This window comes from Thermobia domestica, chromosome 15, assembly GCF_964235325.1.
Source record: "Thermobia domestica chromosome 15, izTheDome1.hap1.1, whole genome shotgun sequence".
Classification (NCBI taxonomy): domain Eukaryota; kingdom Metazoa; phylum Arthropoda; class Insecta; order Zygentoma; family Lepismatidae; genus Thermobia; species Thermobia domestica.
The window spans coordinates 130,263,063-130,278,224 of record NC_137468.1 but is presented as its reverse complement, the minus strand read 5'-3'; the positions used below and the strand labels follow the sequence as shown (position 1 = coordinate 130,278,224).

The window sequence follows — 15,162 nt, the reverse complement described above, 5'->3', positions numbered from 1 at the left end:
TTCTGTCGAGGAATTTGAAGCTTAAAATATATAAAACGATAATCATGCCTGTTTTTCTATATGGTTGCGAAACATGGTCGCTTACTCTGAAAGAAGAACATAGACTGAAAGTATTTGAGAACAAGATCCTGAGACGAATATTCGGACCCAAGAGGAACGGGAATGGTGGAAACTTCATAACGAGGAACTACATAATTTATACAGTTTACCAAACATTGTTAGGATCATCAAGTATAGGAGGCTTAGGTGGGCAGATCATGTAGCCAGGATGGAACAAAGAAGGAACGATTTCATAGTCTTAACTGAAAGACCAATCGGAAAACGACCATTAGAAAGACGTAGACGCAGATGGAAGGACAATATTAAGATGGATCGAATACAAAGTAGAATCTGGATCCAGTTGGCTAAAGATAGAAGTCAGTGGAGAGCTTTTGTGAACGCGGTATTGAACCTCCAGTTTCCATAAGCCATAGAGTTAGTTGTTTTATTATTATTATTATTATTATTATTATTATTATTATTATTATTATTATTATTATTATTATTATTACAAAACCTGGCAACGTTATTACTTCTTACTGAGTGCTTCAGTATATTTACATATTCTGACTATATTAATCGGTATTCTTTCCTCTTGCAGATCAGATCAAAAAACTTGTTGCTCTTGGCTTCAATGTAGATGACTGTACTAAAGCTCTAACCATATGCAACGGTCAGTTAGATGATGCGGCTTTGTGGTTAACACAAAATGCAGCTCCAGTTGAAGTTCCTATTCGAGACATTAGTTCCGAACAACAATCAAATGTGATTGCTTTCAAGTTTATCGAGGTAAAGTCCTGAAACACATATGTTGATTTATATTTTATTTGTAAAAATCAATCCTTAATGTTCATGATTACATACAGAACTATTAGAATTTGGTTTTCCTTTTTATAGCTTGCATCTATGTCCTTACGGAATTCTGTTATGTATTTACCTTGTCCCTCTTTTTAATAGAATGTTTTTAATACGTTATTTTGTGTACAATGTAAGCCGCAAAAGACAGTTAAAATAGCAATTACGGTCAGTGGAACTTCCGTTGTCAGATTTCATATTTATTTAACTAACCTTACGTTTCTCAGCATATGAATAGGACAAGTTAATGGATTATAAACTTGCTGTATTTCATATGTCGAAGTTTCGTATTCATATGACGGAAGTAATGCAGAAAAAGTGTTTGATGATATAATACTCATAATTGACAATGAATAGCTGCACTAATGTATGAAGTACTTACTTTTTAAAAAATGGTAATCTAACGCTCTTTGTTTTCAGGTTAAAACCTCTTGCTTGAGCGTGTGCGTGATAGATGACTGTAGAGATGCAGATGTTCCGTTATTGGAGTTATCTTTATCTCGTCTGTTCCTACAGCAGGAAGTTGGTGGTGGAGGATACGCTAAGTGTTCATTTTCCAGCGACTACTACAATAGAGCACTTTCCGGATGGGAACCATTTATTGAACCCTGGTGGTCAGTACTAATTTAGTATGTTTTTTGTATGTGGATATGTACTTAAACCTTGAAGGATTATACTTTTATTTGTATGTTTGAAACAAGGACTACAGAGAAAAGAATTGTTATCCTTTGAAAATCCTCTCTGTAAGAAAGAGTTAAAGAATGGTTTCCGAACCATATATATATACAGGATGTAACTTAATGTAGCCAATATCAGGAGGACAAGCAAAAAAGATCCTATGAATATATAGCATACTGGCAGAGTTAGCGAGGGCCGAAAGCGTGGGAACCAGTAAGTCCGAAGCGGTAGATGTCGATGTTCAGAGAGAGAGAAACGTAGATTCGTCGGGCACATCAGAGGAGATGTTCAAATTGTCAGTCATGGACAGCAATGCATACATGACAACGCAGGATCATGGATTCGTGAACCTGTTCGAATTTACTTGACTCATGGCGAATAGTTGCATAAAGTTATGGATACGCTGTTGTAGGTCGTTAACATCGTTGACAAGAGTAGCATACACCACACTTTTAATGTGTTCTCACAGATAGAAATCTAGTGGATTCGGTCTGGAGATCAGGCGGGCCAATTCAGTGGATCCCTACGCCTGATCCAATGTCTTAGAAAGTTGTTCAACCATCTGCAGACATTTATACTGTAGTGCGCGGGAACCCCATCATGCATGTACTACATGTTGCGACGAATCCCTAGAGGAAGATTTTTCATTAATCCGGGCAGTGTGTCCTGCAGGAAGGTCAAATACTGTGTTCCATTTAGTCTTCCAGGTTGATGTTATAGGCCGACCAGATGATCATGGACAGTATCACACCATACATTGAGTCCACATTTGTGTTGATGATGAGTGACAACCGTACCATAGGGATGTGCATCTGCCTATCTATGTGTTTTACGTCTGTTGACGACACCATCCCTTCCAAACGTGGCCTTGTTAGTGAACAGTACTCATACCTGAAACAGCATAATGGTAGTGGTCTGTTGAATGAACCACTGGCAGAATTTTTCACGTGGTTGAGAATCCGATTCTTTCAATTCTTGTACCCTTAGCAGATGGTATGAGTACAAGGCATTTTCATGAAACGCACGCCACACAGTCATATGGCTAAAATACTTTTCACAGCTAAGTTCCCTCGTACTTGTACCTGGCTCATTATTCACAGCTTCTAACTCACGTTCGTTCATGACAGGTGTTCGTACACGACAGAGTCGACCAGCATCCACATGGACAGATATTATGGTCCCTGTTTCATACATGCGCCGATAACTTGCTTCTAACTTCCTGTATATTGATTGGCGTTTGTTAAGAAAACGCTCCTGATAGTCATACTGCTTCACGTATAACATGTTGGCCTATTCGCGGTTTGAATAATTCACCACATTTTAGTGAAACACTACTATTTGTCCTATTCAATACTCGCAGCACAATGACCGCACTTTTATACTCCAGCGCCTTGAGCACAAGCGCCACCTTTATGTGTGAACAGAGCAACTATGTATTGAACACCAGCGCCACCTTTAAACTTTCTAGACCGCAGTCTCGTAACTTATTGGTTTTCGATATCTACCGCTTCAAGTTTTCTGTTCCCACTCCTTCGGCCCTTCCAAACTTTGCCAATATGCCTAATATGGTATATATTCATAGGAACTCTTTGTTACCTCGGTGTCACGAATCACCTATAAGTAAGCTGCACCCTATATACAGTAGGTATGTAGGTATATATATAGAAGGTAGACAAAAAAATCTAAAAACACTTCATACAGGACACGTAAGTTTGGGCCTCCACTGTACAACGCGTGTTGCTGTTGCCGATCGTTTTTTGTTTTCAATGTGTCATGTGGACCTTCCTCTTCTTTCAGCAGTAACCAGTTCACCTGTGAGTGTCGTGGTGTGAAAGTGGTGTGGTAAAATGGGCGACCTGACAGACTTCCAAAAAGGCATGATCGTTGGTGCCCGTCTGGTTGGAGCTTTAGTGGCAAATATTGGGGGGGGGGGGGGGTATCGAAAGGCACTGTGTCCAATGTCACGAGGGCATACACAATTCATGGGCAAACGACGTCTGCAAAGCACAACAGTGGTCGAAAACAATCCTGTCAGATAGGGACCGGAGGGCATTAAAACGGATTGTAGTAACTAAAAAGAAGACCACTGCAATGAAAATTACGTCTGAACTCAATTCCGGCCTACCGAACCCGGTTTCATCGAAAACAGTGCGACGGGAACTTCATAAAATGAAAATTCATGGCAGGGCCGCTATCGCCAAACCCCTGATCACAGCGGTAAATACGAAGAGGCGTATCAAGGACCACAAGTCGTGGACTCATGAGCAGTGGAAACACGTAATGTGGTCCGATGAATCGACCTTCACGATGTTTCCAACAACCGGTCGGGTTTATGTATGGAGAACACCGTCGCGGCCCTATGATACAGACTGTCTGCTCCCAACTGTAAAGCATGGGGTTGGTTCTGTTGCAGTATGGGCAGTGATATCGTGGTTTTCCCCAGGTCCCATCATAGCCCTGCATGGAATAATAAATGCTAAGGCGTATGAGGCCATTTGGGGAAACCAGGTTCTACCCATGGCCCAAATATTGTTCCCTGATGGTGATGGCATCTTCCAAGATGATTTGGCACCTTGTCACGCGGCAAAAACAGTGAAATCATGGTTTGAGGAGCAGGACCCGGAGCTATCACACCTCCCCGGGTCCTACAATCACCAGATCTGAACATCATTGAGCCATTGTGGTCTGAGTTAGAAAGGCGTGTTCAGTCTCATTACCCTCCATCAGCATCCCTTAAGGAATTGGAGTATGTTTTGGAGGAACAATGGTACAAAATTTTACACACCACGATTCAGGAGCTGTATACGTCCATTCTTCGTAGGATCCAATCTGTTTTGGACGCAAAAGGAGGCCCCACACCATACTGGGTATGATTTTCAAACTTTTGCCAACGTTTTAGATTTGTTTGTCCAACCCCTGTATATATATATATATATATATATATATATATATATATATATAGTAGGAAAAATTCTTGGTAAGCACTTAAAATAGAAGGTAGTAGAAGTAGTAGAATTTGTTGATGATAGAGTTATCATGTTAAAAGTTAAAGGGAAAACGAGATATCTAATAGTGACACAGACATATGCACCGAGGACTTTGCATACAATTGAAGAAGTAGAGGAAAATTATGAGAAAATAGAAGAAATTTTAAACAAGGAGAAGAGAGGTACATATGTAATTGTAATGGGAGATTTCAATGTAGTTGTTGGAGAAAAACGTAATAATATCATAGGTAAATATGGTTTAGGGGAAAGAAATGAAAGGAGAGAAACTACTCAATTTCTGTAGACAGACTTCATTAGTAATTGGGAATACATGGTTCAGTCAGTACAGAAGAAGATATACATGGAAGTAGTCAATAGACGGCTGGAGATATCAGTTAGATCAAGACAGGTATCGGAAGAACGCGAAAAGCCGTCCCGGGATGGACAGATTCTCTAATCATAACCTTGTGCTGGCCGAAGTAGATATTCAACTGAAAAATGTAGGCAGAAGAAAAGTAGGCAACAAGATGTTGAATACTGAAAAGTTGAAAACGAGAAAGTAAAAAAATCTTTCCGTTGAGAGATTAGAAGAAGAATACTCAAACTAGGAAAGGATAGATGCAGGTAGTAACAGATGGTGGGAGCATATTAAAGTTGGCACACAGGGGCTACAGAGGAAGTAGTAGGTTACCGCGAACACCAAACGGCTAAGAAACCATGAGTTATGCAACAAATGTTGCAAGAAATGAGGGAAAGGAAGACAGATTGATACAGAAGAGGGCAGAAAGATGTATAGGAAGTTAAACAACAAGTTGCAAAGGGAAAGAAATAGAACAAGAGAAGAATTTACAAAAGAAATGCGTGAACATAGAAGAATTAGAAAGAGTGAGGAAATGTACATGGAAGTGAAATCTATGGAACTTCGGAGAAAACAAGAGGGTATCAGGATGGCAATAGAAAATAAGAATGGGAAGGTAGCCAGCAAGAGAAGTGAATTCTTAGGAAGATGGAAAGAATATGTTGAGGATTTATATGAGAGTAAGGATAGATCATGTGACATAGATGTTGAAGTAGAAAATGGCATAGGCCAGGATGATAAAGGGTTCAGTATTCTTCGGGATGAGTTTGAAAAGGCTATATCCTAGATGGAAAGAATGGAAAGACAACCTTGATAGATAATATACCAATCGAATTCATTAAGAATATGGGAGACAAGGGCAAGAAAGAATTGTTCCAACTCTGCAATGAAATATATTAAACAAGAGAGTGGCCAAAATACTTCCTGAAGAAGATCATGGTATCAATGAGCGGACATGATCTATCTGCTACAAAAGGAAGACAAATGGATAAATTAGACTCCCATAGCATAGCCACAACAGCATAACAAAATACACGAGGACAAAGATCAGTACGAACAGTGTAAGAAGAGTTGTGTCAAAACTGCGGATAATTTTTGACAACCTGGCATGTGTGTTTTATAATGATCTTAGTACATATTCAGATTAGTTTCTATCACTGTCTAATTGTTTATTAGTATTACTGTTTATTGATTTAAGCTGTTCTAATGTTACTGCATCTTGTTGATCAATAAAAAATTCTTTTCTTTATAAAATTAACCCAGAATTTGTTGTTCGTTTTAAAGATTTTGCCCAATTCGATTATAAGAGACACTACTCCAATGTGTTGGATACCAATATTTTCTCTTTTGTATTACACCATCTGTCCACAATGGATTTTTCTTCTCTTTTGAAAGCCCCAACATTTTCTTTAGTATTCAAACTTTCAACACACAAACTGCATGTACTGCTTTACCGACTTTACTTGTCTCAATACTATTTTGTGGCAGCTATATGCATATTCCTGTCACCTATTCTAGAAAGGGAAAGTTGTATTCATATTAAACGATACAGTCTTACATTATAAACACCGTGTGTCACCACGCCTGAAAAAAAAAATCTAAATTCTTTCTTATCATCTTCAACATGTCTTTGAATATCATCCCTTTTATATTCAAGAATTTCTGGAATATCTTTACCTTTCAACCAAATATTTTTCATTTTCATTAATAATTGTAAATAAATCTTGATTTTAATAATTAAATAAACACATTATATTTTTATACAGAAATGTCTTCATTTGAGCAATCGGTTTTCAGCTTTATTTTGTATATCTTCCGTATTTATTTAAAACAAAATTTTGATGGATAATCACCATAAAAGGTATTAAACTTATATAAGTTTTTTTTTCATTTTTTAAAAAATTATACATTACTTTGCTAAAAGAATTCCAGGGTATCGTACTAATGGTTTTGGTGGTACATCTCCATATGAATCAAATGCATATTTAACATTTACGTCTTTCCAATAATATATTCAGTGCCATCCAGTGTTTTCATAGTTATTCAAATTTACATTACTATGCCACACTTTCCATTGTTAGTTTTTTTTGGGGGGGAGGGGGGGTAATTCTTTGATCTTAAACTTTCCTCTAAAATGTTTTATCTTTAATTTTTTCACCACCCTCTCCATATCGAAGTTGTTTAATGGTTTTAGTTTTTTGAAATTTTTCGGTTTACCTCTAAATTTTACACCTTTCTTCCATTGCAGTTTTTCTTTTTTTCTTTTTGTTTTTCCAGTTTTTGTGTATTCTTTTTCACAACACTTACAGCTTTCATGATAGCGGCTGCTTCTGCTAAAGAACCAACAGCTCCTAATGCTGCGGGAATAGCGTGTAACGTAAAAATAAAACCTCCAATATATTCTTTTGGTGAACTTTTGATCTTTTTCGTTTGTGTTGTCTTCAAAGTTACCTTGTTTAATTTTTTTAGCTTGATGGTTGTTTCTTATCAATATGTGATATATTTATAAAATAATTAACTCGTTGTGAGGAAGAGGACTTAACTCCTTTTTTTAAACACATCTTATTTATTGTAGAGAAAATCTTCATAGAAATACGCTTAAAAACTAAAAAGAAAATCAGTAAGACGCAAACATATTTACAAACCCCATTCTGATTTTATCCTAATCCTACTCTATTCAGATAGTGCAACGTGTATGTAATAGCGAAACCTATGTTTTAAAAGAATTTTTTAGATAATGACTAACTTTCGTAGTCTTGAATTTGTGTACCGTAATATTTGACGATATAATAATTATATCGTTTGTTACAGGAGCTATAGGTTTGTTACAAATTCCGTAAATAATAAATACATAAACAGTTTTGTGGTGTTCCTTGATATTTTCGTCAATGCCCCCTTAGAATTCATTTTCGTTTCTTCTAAGAAATCAGGCTTCCTACGAGCCTGAATATAGATATAAACTAAAACAATATAATATGTTGTCTGTAGGCCTGATTGAACTATACACAAGATAAAACATTGTCAAACTTTATGGCATACTAGAACATGTCCATTTCATTTTCATCTACTTTCTTAAGAGCTTCCTCTATTCTTCATTTATTAGTAAGTCACCATTCCTATTCATTATTGCCAAAGCTTCACTTATTTTTTGTGCTTTTCTTCCTTTTTAAAATCCTGTGTTTATGAAATCCTTTTATTCCCTCCCAATCAATTTCGTGACCCCTGTCCTGTACACACTTTTAAACAACATTCGTATCCCTCTTCAACTTTACGTAATCTTTTTCGTGTTTTATTCTATCTTCAATCGTTTTCTTCTCTTCTATATACTTAATCCCGCAGTTCTTGCAACAGCTTCATGTATGATTTCCAATGTCAATATTGCAACACAGTTGGTAATTATGTAGCTTAGAACTGTAGTACCGTTTTTTAAGTCTTATCTTATTTTGTTAAAAGTCACGAGGCTAACGTTGAGTTGCCAATAAATGTATCTAATCTCTCTTATCTCTTTTCCTGTCCCTAGATAGGAAGAAGCGGGGGAATCATGTGGTTCGAATCCCGTGTTAAGCTATAGACCCACGTCTCGTAGCTTCACTGTTCAAAGGGCACTAAACTTAGATCAAATCAAATAAAAAAAAAATCCTGTCTATAGATCAATAAGTTGGCGAAATATTGCCACAGAGACCAGGAAACAGGAAAATGACATTATTTTCCAGATCTGTAAATTGATATTTCAGGTTACAGGATACATTCACAAAATATTTATGTGACACTAATTTTTCTTGTTTTGGAATATTGAATGTAATATTATTATTTTAATTAACAGCACAGGTTTTTTTCTTCTATTTCTTTTCATAGGTGCGAAGTCGTGTGGAAACATAGTAAATCAAGTAATCTAACGGGTGATCGGCTTCATGTTCAAGTCGAAGCTGAAGATATTTTGAATATCAATATCACAAGCACTTTAATTGAGCTTTATAAAATGGTGAAAGAAAATTGGACTGAAGATTATTATAGTCTTTCTTCTCGAGAAAGGTTTGTAATCATTTGAACAATAACATTTAATCTTTTATTAAACTATCTGATGGATTAGTTTGAGCAAGACTTCATAGTTCAGTTGCGCTATATCTGAATCATATCAGAATACTCTGTCCAAGGACGATTCTGGCCTGCTTATCCTAATGTAGTTGAGTGAGTTTACTAAGCTATAGAGTAAGCATAGGGTGGCCAGTTCCTTTACTGTGGCTCAAGAAGTCGTACAAAGTTGGAAATTAATAAAAATTCAGAGTAGAATATGCGTCTGAGTGGAAACTGATAAATTTTCTCTCTTAGTGAACCCTCAGACTGTGAAGATTAATTCTAATGAGAAACAAGCAAACAGGCTAATACACTTTAAAAAAAAAAAAAAACGAAGATCTTTTTACTTTCTTTAATCCTTTAACACCATTTTTTACCTTTCCTTATTCTCCTTCATGTTTTAAATTCTTTTGAATTTTAAGCAAGCTGATAAAGAAAGGAGATTCTTCCGATAGCGCTACTTGTTACATGTAGAAGAGAAATCTGCTATATTTTTTGCGGTGAGTATTAGCCTTTTTGCTTGTTTTTCATTAAATATCATCACCGTTTGTAATATTGTAATATTAATCCTGTTTCACAGTGCATCCTTCTCTTCTTTACTGCGTTATTTATTTATTTATTCTTGCAATTTCAGTTCTAGAATACTTTTCAGTTTTATAATTGTACATTATTTTGGATATTTTTAAATATTTCATGCGTAATCATGTTATAAGATAATTACGTAAATACGCAAAAGCACAGAATTGGATAACCAAGTTTGAATTATGTAGTTCAGTTTTTATGTTGCTCAGAAACATTTTCACTGTTTTATGATGATTTAAAATAATCAATTCGAACTCAAGGTGCTTTTGCAGTATGAGCAAGCAAACTTTAAATTTTAAATTTCTGCGTTGAGCATTTCTGATTTCTTAATAATAAATTTTAACATTGTAGATCCGATAGCATACCAGGCAAATCCGACGGAAGTCCTCCAGGCTATAGAAGACGATCGCCTTTTGTTCCGTTCGCACTGAAGAATGACGTAGGATCACCTTTAAAGTTTACAACAATAATTACAACTCCAGACAGGTTAGGAACTTTCTCTCTTTCCTTACTTACAAACTATGTTTCACTATTTCGTATATAATAGTTTTAAATTATAAAAAAAAATGAAGAGAAATATACAATATAAATTCAAATGTTACATTTAAAAGATAGTATTGATATTGTACTTCATATCTCATATTGATATGAGAGATATATATGAAATCTATGAAATTAATAACTTTTCCAACTCTACCAGTTTCATGGGGGCGCGGTGGCTCAGTGGTAGAGCGTTCACCTCCGGGGTTTGGGGTCCCGGGTTCGATCCCGGATCGCGCCGTGTGGACTTTGTGGTGAACAAACACCGTGCTCGTGGGTTTTCTCGGGGTTCTGCCATTTCCTTCCACTTTGTTTATTCCACCATTTCACTCATCTCTCATCATCACCGTCTCCTTTAGCCTAACCGGCATAATCGTGGGACGTAAAACTTAAAGATTTCATTTCATTTCATTTTCTACCAGTTTCGTGTATTATTACCGTACTGAGATGTTTAAATAATGTGTGTACGATTTTCGTACGTGACTTACACGTGTGCCTCTTGGTAGCTTTAATTAAATAAATAATATAATTAATTAAATAATACAATTAATTAAATAATAAGTAACTGGGTAACCTAACTGCGCTCCAAGAGTGTTCGTGTTGTTTAGTGTTCGTGCGCATATATGTAGGCTACGATGGCTCGGATTGTACTAGTGAACGCTATCCTGTGAGTTATGGCGACCCAAGGATACTTCTCTCCAGGATCTCTGCTGCATCGCGAGAGCATTGATAGTGAAGGGGGACACGTGCGCTATGCGAGTCCTGTCTATCACTGTCTACACCACTGATGGATCAGATGGATACAGACATTGATTGCGATCCACACACAATGAGTTTGCTTACAACTACTACCGTATACTATTATCCGACAACTTCCAAATTACTTTAGTTGCAGATTTCATTAAAATAGGATAATGTATACGGGGTATTCTTAAATGCGTTTCTACCAGTATATACTCAGATTTATTTTAGTTTCTTCTGTTCATTTCTTGTAAAATGATTTATTCCATTGTAATATAAATAACTTTGTATAGCTACTTCGAATAAAATAGTAGTACTTCATTTTTTTTTAAACTTTGGTTTTTGACAGCATTTTCGAGCCGCCACTCAAGAATATAACAAATTACGAGGAAAACGCTTCTTGGACAACTGTGGAGCCTGGAGAAACTGTTCCATTTACTTTTGAGGGAAGAGGTAAGTATGTATTTTATATTAATACAAAATGTAATATTAAGAGCTATGTATCTAAAGTTGAAATTTGTATAGAACACAACAGATGAAATTCCATAATTTATTTCGGATCTAACAGATATAACAACCTATAGTTTATAATATAATATAAAATACACTGTTGTTTCTGAAAATTACAACACCAAGGAAAAACACGTAAACTTGAACGAAATTTATACCACAGATTCGTTACTGAAATGATTACAATTTCAGAATTATATAGTACCTTTAGCTTTGGGAATTCAGTATTTCGTAAAGCCTCTCATGCAAGTCATTTTTTTTTTTTTTTAATCACTTGCCACAGTACTAGTATGCGAATCTACATGACACCAAACATTCTGATGGAGGTCTGTGGCCCCGCGTAGCGTAGTCACTAACGCTCTCACCTTCGGTGCGAGCGGTCCTGGGTTCGATTCGCGGTAGAACTACTCGGTCGAGAAAGTGTAAAACGCTTTTTCAGGGCAGCCACCCTAAATAAGGTTTTCCTGGGTTTTCCGGGGTGGTACCTAACTTATAGGTCCCAGGCCGCTTCCTTCCTTCCCCAATCCTTTCTTCCTTCCCTTTCGCCGGATAGTGTGCTCTCCGACGGACGTCATCCCTCAAACGTGACGGGCTAAATGCCTTAGATGCCATAAGCCCAGAAATCTAAATCCTAATCCTAATCCTAATCTGATAGAAGTCTGTAATGAACAAAGTAATGACCAACTATATTCCACACACATTTGATTGGCGACATATCAGGCAACCTTGAACACCAGGGAACATCGGTACTCATGATTTCCTCGAAGGAAGCTTGCACATTACAGAATACATATGACATTCATTGTCCTGCTAAAATTTGGCATCCAGAGTTATTTGAAGGAAAGTTATGACCGCGATCTTTAGAACTTTTCTGACGTAGCGTTGCTTACTCAGTTTCCCGCCAATGGCTTTCCGAGTCATAACATCTGATATTCAGCAGCTATGAGTTCGACATGCGCTCTGGCAGAAACACGATCATTTGCTATACGCGTCATTCATGTACGCCCATTGTAATCTGATGCGTTTCTGGTTCTGAGTCAATTCTAGGCAATGTATAGGGATGCGTGCCACCAATCCAGCGTTTAGCAGATGCTGTATACCCGTCGATTCACCCGACGTACTCACTCTATACCGTACTCCATCTTTGAGCTAACACTGTGTACGATGTTGTACGATCTGCTACTGCTATATTGATAGAATGTCTATCACTCCTTAATGTGATAACACACGATCCCCTGCTTGATCGTAGGTGTACGGTTCTATATTCATTGCTTTGATACGTGCATTACTGTCTTCGTGGCATGCCCTATACGCGCTGCAATTTCGCTGTACGAGAAGTTTTCCCGTAGTGGGACCATGCGGTTCCTATCGAACGCAGTCGTCTATTCTATATGCGTTCTTCAATCTGCACGAGACATAGTGTTGGTTACACATTTTCTACTTGCTTGCACACTTCCATTATCGGAATGTTGCTAAACCACCATCTCGGGCACTTCTTTATCCCCAAACATGCCCAATTCCGCTGAAATCATTCGTGCGTCCTATCCTGCCATGCAGATCCTGAGAGTTTAGACGCACTGTAGTTTTGCAATTTTCACAGATAGCAGTATACTACAAATTAAGAAAAAAAAAAAAACTGTTGGCTACAGTACAATAAATTAATGTTTGAAGAATATATTCGTGTTACTACTCCAGACATAACTTTCATCATCGCTTGGTCTTTAGTTAAAAAAGCAGACTGATGATTGTTTCAAAAAATCAGAAATATGTTGAGACAAAGAGGAATGAATAAACTGGTGAATTTAAAAAGCTATAGAACTCTGAATTTTACAGAACTGTAGTTTATCGAATATCATACGAATAATATAATCAAGGCATCCAAGACAGACAGGATATGTAACTTGCGTCGATAATGTCGATAATATGCATATATTTGTAGTCTGAGATTCTAGGAAAAAGAGATAATTGGATAGACCATTATAAAATGGGAGAATAATATAAAACAGGATCCTAGGAATGCGTGTAACAACAACGCAGAGTGAATAAGTTTGGCACAGGGTAAAATCCAATATTTTTTTCTGTAGTGATAAACCTTCAGGTTCCTTAAACCATAGCATTGCTTGAAGAAAATGTTTACAATACTATAAAAATTACAGGTTTTAGTACATACATAGTTGATTTATTAATTCGTGCAGTTTTTGCCAGACGTCAGTGATGTAGAGCGTGGCAGTGTGGCAGTGCTGTAGAATATATCAAATTGTAGGTTTGTTACCAGTAATATAAAATTGAAAATATGCGTCATCTCCTTCATGTTCTTCTGTAAGAGTTAAACAAAGGTTCTAGTACGCATAGGTATCCAGCAGACTCCGTGTAGAGCATGGAGAGAACGCTGTCGTTGAAAGAAAAACACAGAAATAGTTTTATAGGTCCCAAGTGGAAATTTTGACCTGAGGAATGCCCTAAGTTCTGGTCGACTGTCCCATTTTGACCATTTCAACAACTTTATCCAAGGTGATTCACTTTAAAGTACGCAGGAATTGATCATGGTGTTGCACAGTGGACAGGCAAATGTTGTGTGTCACCTTTAACGTATTGGGATTCATATCCTGAGTTTGTGGATGCCTCATTCACTCAGTGGTAACAAGAATCAGCGTGTTCCTATATGTGATCCTTTGCTTATCTGACGGCTTTTAGTACAAAATATTGATTCACGCCAATCACATGAAACATTGATACTTTGTAGAGCGAGGATATAACATGAACAGTGCTTTGTATTTAAAGTTCTACGTTATGAAACAGAAAAGTACGTTTGATTAATGGACCGTGTGGGATGGAATCCGACTGAAAGCACGTAAATATCGAAATACTGGAGTGTATGTACAGTATATAAATTTTTAAGGAGATTGAATTTTTTGAATGATTGGTAGTCGGTCTTTATATCACAAAAAAGAACGTCACAGTGGTCGACCAAATAAGGTGACCACGCCAAATATGGTGAACAAAATCCACAAAATGGTATTGGATGACCATCGATTGAAAGCACGAAGTAGCAGACATGGTAAGAATTTCGAAAAGTGCTGTACATCGCATATTGACTGAAAATTTGAACATGAGAAAACTATGTGCAAGATGATGACGTGTTCGCTCACAATTTAACAAAAACATCGTCGTAAAAATGTTTCAATTGAGTGTTTGGCGTTCTTTCACAGCAATAAAGCCAAGTTTTTTGTCGATTCATAACTATGGATGAAACATGAAACTTCATACCTAAGACGAAGGAACAGTCAAAACAATGGTCTGAAAGAGGGGAATCAGCTCCAAAGAAGGTGAAGACAGTTCCATCTGATGGCAAGATCATGGCGTCAGTTTTTTGGATGCGAAAGACATCATTTTCATTCATTATCTTTGGGGGGAAAAAAAGGAATCAACGGCGAGTATTATAGAAACTTATTGCAGCGTTTAAGTGAATAAATCAAGTAAAACGCAAGCATTTAGCGAATAAGAAAGTGTTGTTACATGAAGAAATGCACCAGTTCACACATCTCTTATCGCGATGGCCAAGATCAACGAGTTAAGTTTGAATTGCTTCATTACGCATCCTATTCGCCAGGTTTAGCTTTCTCGGATTTTTTTCTCTTTCCAGGCTTGAAACAATGGCTCTAAGGTAAATGATTGGTCAACAATGAAGAGGTGAAGTCTCATGTTTATGACTATTTTGAGGAGCTCGATCGTTCTCACTATAAACAGAATATCGATGCTATTGAACATCGTTGGGAAAAGTATATCGAGCTAAAAGGA

The 15,162-nt window shown here is 36.9% G+C and overlaps 1 protein-coding gene across 6 annotated transcripts in view; it reads left to right on the top strand.

Moving 5' to 3' along the window:
* Vps13D (vacuolar protein sorting 13D) overlaps positions 1 to 15,162 on the top strand; it is a 571,041-nt gene that overhangs the window by 349,933 nt on the left and 205,946 nt on the right. For all 6 annotated transcript variants that reach the window (XM_081740126.1, XM_081740128.1, XM_081740131.1 and 3 more), the window contains exons 41-45: positions 641 to 828; positions 1,315 to 1,508; positions 8,773 to 8,949; positions 9,925 to 10,059; positions 11,204 to 11,307. In XM_081740126.1, the coding sequence (XP_081596252.1) occupies positions 641 to 828; positions 1,315 to 1,508; positions 8,773 to 8,949; positions 9,925 to 10,059; positions 11,204 to 11,307 (798 nt within the window). The remainder of the gene's footprint in view (positions 1 to 640; positions 829 to 1,314; positions 1,509 to 8,772; positions 8,950 to 9,924; positions 10,060 to 11,203; positions 11,308 to 15,162) is intronic.